Below are 6,765 nucleotides of genomic sequence, written 5' to 3'. Positions count from 1 at the left end.
GAGCAAGAGATGTAGGTGTTACCTGCTAAAAACGAAAACCTAAAAGAAATCTACATTTAAAATTAGGCTACCATTAAATAACGTATGTGCTTTGAGAATTTGAAGGCCTAAACTAATCTTTTTCCCTGTGAAATCTCTAATTAATATTTACATTTGATAATATTCATGCCAGAAATGCAAAAGTTATTCACTGTTTGCTTAGAAATTTTGGGAAAGAAATCTTTAAGCAGCGTTTACATAATTATGGAAGAGTAACACGTTTATTTCAAAATCTCATCGAGACAGATGATATTAAAACGTTTTGACGTAGAAAACATTAACTTTTGCATCATCTTTAGGTTTTAGGACTCTTAGTTGTCCAGTTTTTGTCCGCTTGTTGATAATCTGGTGTCATTTGAGCCAATTTATTCTTTCAGATAGTTTAACGAATATTTTTTAACAGTGTAACCACACAGCATCCTCCCTCATTGCTCCTCTCCAGACAGCCAAGCACGCTTATGGGGGCGTGGCTACAGCCGGATATTTCGAACGTGATTGGTGGAGAGGTTCAGCTGGAGGTAATGAGGATCCACCAATGGGGAGGAGCCTTCGCGGCATTGGTCCAATATAGGAGCTGAAGGCGAGGAGCATCTCTATTATAGAAGTCAGTTACAGGCGAAAAGGAGACAGAAGAGCCGCAGGAGCCCCGGAGTTACTTCTCCTTCTCTGCTTCTGTTTTTTTTTTTAACTAAACGTGACCGCACCTGTGACCCTGATCACGCACAGACTTTTCATCCAAAATCGTCTGCGTCTGGCAGAGTTCTTCTCCTCTCCGAGGCGTTTCTTTTTAGAAATCAAACAACACGGAACCGAACGAGGAAGACGGACAACGACCCTCCCTCGCTTCTGCAATCATGATGTCGATGAACAGCAAACAGCCTTTCAGTATGCACCCCATCCTCCACGAACCCAAATACGCTCCTCTGCACTCCAGCTCAGAGGCCATCCGCAGGGCCTGCCTGCCCACACCGTCGGTGAGTCCAAAAATCACTTCGCTACAGACTTCCTGAAGCTCCTGATATTTTCCAGCAAAAAAAAACTTTCAAAAGCCTTTCCTGGATGTCTGCTAAATTTCTGGAAACGAGGTGGAAGGAATAGATATGTCTGGCAAATAGATTTAAAAATGAACTACTGCAATAGAGTTTTGCGCTCAGACTCACACAGGAATCGTTAAACCTAAATTACGTTCAATCAAAATTTCATTAAAGAAATATCATGTCCAAACCAATTTGTAGAATACAACTTAACCAGCTTTTAATCAGAAAATGATATCGGTACCATCCATTTGGTACATTATGTTGGTTACTTAAATCAAAATCTTACTATTTAATCCCCAGAAAACAGAGAGAAAGATCGTCATGTTTGGACAAGAATAAAAGTTAAGAATAACTGTAAAAATAACAGAATTAAATAACATATTTGAGACACTGAAGATTGGAAAATGTGTATTTGAAAGCACAACAAGGACAAGACAGAAAACGAGACACTCCGCTGATCTTGCAGCTGAAGGTTTGCGCGTAAAAACGCAGAAATCTGCCACCGAGAAGATAAATCCTGCATGCAAGTGTGACTGATGCTGCTAAAAGTGAAAGAAGATAAAAAGGTGAAAGAGGGAGAATAAAGAGAGGCAGCGTGGATTCTCTAAGCTCGTGTTATCTCATATTGTCCCATTCATATTCAAACTCACACGCGTCTCATTTCATTGTCCGCAGAAATTATTCAAGAGATCGTAAATATTAATTTTAGATGAATATCCGTCCACGCTGACACACTTTCTAGGCGTTGGACAGACACAGTAATGTCCAAGTTGAGTTAGATTACATTGTTGAGACGATGTTTATTAATGTTTATTTCATCTTTTTGCATGAAATGAACTTCCAGTTGTTGTCTGTGCATTGAAGCTGTAAAACACTTCTGCATGGTTGAGATCATGTAAATTCATCTAAATTTGCAGATATTCTATTTTATAAAGTTTGAGTGAGTTATCCATCTCACAGGTAGAAAGTGTTAAAGAGTCATGAAGTTGTGAGGATTTCAGGTGAAAATGGTGCAAAAAAAAATACAAAGTTTTGTGATGTTTATTTTGTGAAAAATATCAATAACTTCTCTTGACTGATGAGTGTTTTTTTGGCCAGACTTTCGTTTTTCCTTCATTTGCTCGTCCTACAAATTCATTTTGAATTAAACTGAAACTCTTTTTTTCACAGATTTGAACATGAATTTCTTTACAAAGAAATTGAAATAATCCATACTAGTTCGTGCGTAACAGAGAAGTTGTGCACAATGAGGGGCGCAGTGCAAAAATAACCACTTCAACTGGTTATGATTACATCAAGTCGATAAATTGATGTATTGTCTGATTTCCTTCTAACGGGCCTGATTCTGCTCATCTCGCAGCTTCAGGGCAACATCTTCGCCGGCTTTGATGAGACGTTGCTGCAGAGAGCCGAGGCTCTGGCCGCTGTGGACATCGTGGCCCAGAAGAGCCACCCGTTCAAGCCAGATGCGACCTACCACACCATGACCACCATGACCAGCATGACCTGCACCCCGACCTCCTCCTCCGCGCACCTGCACCACCCATCCGTGCTCACCTCCCACCACCACCCAGGGCACCACCAGCCGGCTCAGGGCCTGGAGGGCGACCTGCTGGACCACCTCACACCAGGCATCTCCCTTGGAGGCATGCCCGGCTCGGACGTCTGCTCCACGGCGTCTCACACTGCCCACGCCGCCCACATGTCGGCCATCAACCACATGCAGCATCACCACCATCAACAGTCCATGAACATGCACCCACACGGGTTGGGGTCCCACAGCTCCCTGGGGACCAGCGGTGGAGAAGCGGAGCCCGATCCCCGGGAACTGGAGTCATTCGCCGAGAGGTTCAAACAAAGGCGGATCAAACTCGGGGTGACCCAGGCGGACGTGGGCGCCGCCCTGGCCAACCTTAAGATCCCCGGGGTCGGATGCCTCAGCCAGAGTACCATCTGCAGGTTCGAGTCTCTGACGCTGTCGCACAACAACATGGTGGCCCTGAAGCCGATCCTGGAGGCCTGGCTGGAGGAGGCGGAGCGGGCGCAGAGAGAGAAGATGTCCAAGCCAGAGATCTTTAACGGGGGCGACAAAAAGAGGAAACGCACATCTATCGCGGCCCCGGAGAAGCGCTCCCTGGAGGCTTATTTCGCCGTACAGCCGAGGCCCTCGTCGGAGAAGATCGCCGCAATCGCAGAGAAACTGGACCTGAAAAAGAACGTGGTCCGGGTATGGTTTTGCAATCAGAGGCAAAAGCAGAAACGGATGAAGTTTTCTGCGACGCACTAAGAGCAGCGGGGGAAACATACCCCGTTTATAAAAAAAAGACAAATCATAGACATACTGCTGCTGCACACTGTCAGAAGAAAACAACAAGGTACACCGTTGTGCCTTTTGCTACTGGGGGCTGCAGAGCCCTGTAGGTGCGCACTTAAAACAAAAAAAATAGATCCATCTTAACAAGACATTTAATCTTTTATCGAGTAAAGTAGGGTGTGGTTATTCTTTTTTTCCTAAAGATACAAGTTTTGATCAAGAATCATTGAGTGTTTTTGCTCTCAAGAATTCCTGAGATGAAACTGCATCGAAATTATAAGATGCTTCACCACCTCAAATCATCTGAATCCGTTATTTATTGAGGAAAAATCGTATTTTCAGACTAAATGTCTTGTTAAGATTCTTAACAGTGTTGGCCACAGCCGTGCGTTTTGGCACAAATTCCAGATGTGGAAACGATTTCACAGCAAGTATTCAACACAGGCAGCATTTTTTTTTTTTTTTTTTTAAAAAGCAGATGCACAAAAAAACCCTGCTCGTCTCTGGAGTGTTTCAGCGGCATTTTAGAGGCACTGAGAGGTTTGGATGTGGGACACCTGATGATATTTTCCACACTCAGTATAACCAGGAACTGTTTTTAAATCGTTTTTTTTTTTTTTTTGGAAGGTTCAGCCTCACGCAGCGACTCAAAAAACAAACCCGGATTCAACGGTGTACCTGTTATTCTGACAGTGGAGACGGAGCACCGGGACTGGGAGAAAGACTGAGACCCTGTCCAAAAACTTGAGACTCTCAAACCTTTATCCTTCTCCACAGAATAAGCCGACACTCTCTGAGAAACCGGAGAAACTTGATCACTATCAGCGGCGGGGGGAAAAAAAGAGAAGGAACAATGCTCTGTCCCATTCATTCATATGGCAATTATTGTACAAAAAAAAATAAGAATAATAATGACGGGAATCGAGGAGTATTATCCTCTTTAGTCGGAATAGCTTTTTTATATTTATCATTGTACATATCTGTGAATATGTTGCACCTCTGTGTGTGGAAAAGCTCATTGAAATGTATTGAATTGTCGCTGTCTTTTCTCCCGGGTGTTTGTTTCTGTAGGGGGATTCAATAGTTTTTTGGGGGGAAGACATCGGAGACAAAACGAGTAAAAAAAAAAAAAAAAAAGAAAAAAAAAGAAGAAGAAGAAGTCGGTCTGTGGCTAATTTATGAGGCACAATAACTACTGTAGTCCATTGCATGGTTTACTCGTAAAAAAGGGGGAGACGGGTGTTTTCTGTGCGTGTATGTCTCCACAAATATGAAAATAACCCCCTCAAGTGAATGCATTGCAATAAGAAGAAACACACACACACACACACGCACACACACAAAACACACGCACGAATACACACATTCACACGGTATAGCAGTGTGTCTACCTCATTACGCAAGTGTTGGCACGTTCATGGTTACTTAAACACACACACACACACACACTAAAAAAAAGATGAGTAGGATCATTTTTTGGTTTGTTTTTTAATGTGTTTTTTTTTTCTTTCTTTTTGTTCCTCTTCCACCGGTTTAATGGTGAATTAGGCCTAGAAGACTCACTGATGTGTAAACCTGTTGTATGCTCACTGCAATGATGCTTTGACAATCAAATTATTATTATTATTATTGTTATTATTATTCATAAGTTGTTGATCTCCCCCCTTTGTGTCCTCATGAAGACGAATCATTTTTGCATATTATTATTATTATTATTATTATCATCATCACTGACACCTTCTTGGAGCGCACTTTGTAGATATTCTGATGAAGGGAAATTAATAGTCGGCCTTATTTATACTTTTTTTTTTTTTTTTCAACACTTATGAGGAGACGTTACGTTTTCTTTTCTTTTCTTTATATTGCCCTTATTTATTTAAACTTAATTTATTCCGGAGAAGAAGAAGAAAAACTACATATTTCATTTGTGAAAGTGTGCTTTAAATGTGTATGTGTAAGCGACAGAAGCTGAAATAAACCGTGCACGTTTTACTTCATCCTCTGACAGCCTTTCTTTGCTAATAAATAAATCGACATAAAGCAGGGTTTTTTTGCCTCTAACAGGAAGCTGGGATGTCATATTTAACGTTTCTTTTCATTACAGTCACGTTACACAATGTAAAAAAAACAGCATATGGTCCTTTAATATTTTAAAAATGAGCATTTAAATGAATATCTCAGATCATCACCGCACCGCAGATCAGGCCTGTGTTTGCTGACAGAGGTGTTAATAGTTTTTTTTTTTTTTTTTTTTTTTTTGAAAGATAGATTTAATGGAGCGGTGCAATATGAGCTTTGAAGCAGCAGCCTGTCTGTGTCTCTGTCTCTTGGATACAGTCTGTGGTGTTTCTGCAGAGAGAACAGCTGCTACTCTGAAACAAGAGAAGCCTGGAGGTGAAGGAGGTCCGTCTGAAAGCTGCTTCCCAGCGGTGATGAATAGGATTTGATACTTGAGTGACTCTAATATTGATCAACTTTGCCGGGTATGAAGACTACACGGCTCTATCACATCGAGGCATGAGCACGCGGGGAGGCCTCGTATCTGATGCTTTTAGCTTTAACAAACAGGAAATACCTGAAACCAGCAAAGAGCTGCTGTTATTCAAAGTTAGAAAACCTGAAAACTCGGACTCAATTATAAATAATAATAATGATAATAATAATAATAATAATAATAATAATAATAATAAAAACGTTTATTTCCCACTGACTAATGTGAACTTCAGTAAACTAGATAATGGCATGAACTGGACACCAGTAGCACCAGCTCTTCTGTTCCTGATGGTTTTGTTTGGGCAACTGAAACACATTTAAACCTTGAGGGAAAAGATTTAAAGACCAGGAATAAAAATAAATACAACAATGCAGGCAGAACAAAAGTAAATACGCCAAGAGTTGAAACATACTGAGGTTCAGGGTCTCTGCAGCTCCCTGAGAAAAGTTTAAATCAAAAAGAATGTCTCAATTTTTTTTAATATAATTTGGATTTTTCATACTGAATTCATACATCAAACTGTTTAATAATGCTTTCTGTAAATTATATTCCCCAAAATGAAGCTTTAAATGGTTTTTAAAGCTTCAGAAGCTTTCTACACATCGCCTGGGATAAAATTCTGTGGAAGAAATAATGAAACCTTTATTGAATTTGTATTATTTTATTGGTCAAAAAGAATTAAACATATTCAGGTGCAAAACTACTGTAATACAAAACGGTTAACGCCATCACAACATGGCTGCAAATTCATCTGGAAACAGACAAAAACATAGTTGGAACACTGACTGAAAATGTAAAAGTTTAGTCTTGAGGTTAAATCTCTTCAGACATTTTCTCTCTGTGTGTGTTTATATACATCTACAGTATCTGTGTGTTTTATA

At 40.6% G+C, this 6,765-nt stretch overlaps 1 protein-coding gene across 1 annotated transcript; it reads left to right on the top strand.

Moving 5' to 3' along the window:
• Window positions 1–400: 400 nt before the first annotated feature.
• Window positions 401–5,387, top strand: pou4f4 (POU class 4 homeobox 4). Its single transcript, XM_044369604.1, has 2 exons — window positions 401–1,013; window positions 2,437–5,387. The coding sequence occupies exons 1-2, from the start codon at window positions 894–896 to the stop codon at window positions 3,361–3,363; spliced, it is 1,047 nt and encodes a 348-aa protein (XP_044225539.1). The 5' UTR covers window positions 401–893; the 3' UTR covers window positions 3,364–5,387.
• The last annotated feature ends 1,378 nt before the right edge of the window (window positions 5,388–6,765 follow it).

Source organism: Thunnus albacares, chromosome 13 (genome assembly GCF_914725855.1).
Source record: "Thunnus albacares chromosome 13, fThuAlb1.1, whole genome shotgun sequence".
Classification (NCBI taxonomy): Eukaryota; Metazoa; Chordata; class Actinopteri; order Scombriformes; family Scombridae; genus Thunnus; species Thunnus albacares.
Note: the sequence above shows the minus strand (reverse complement) of the source record. Positions and strands in the feature narration are given on the sequence as shown.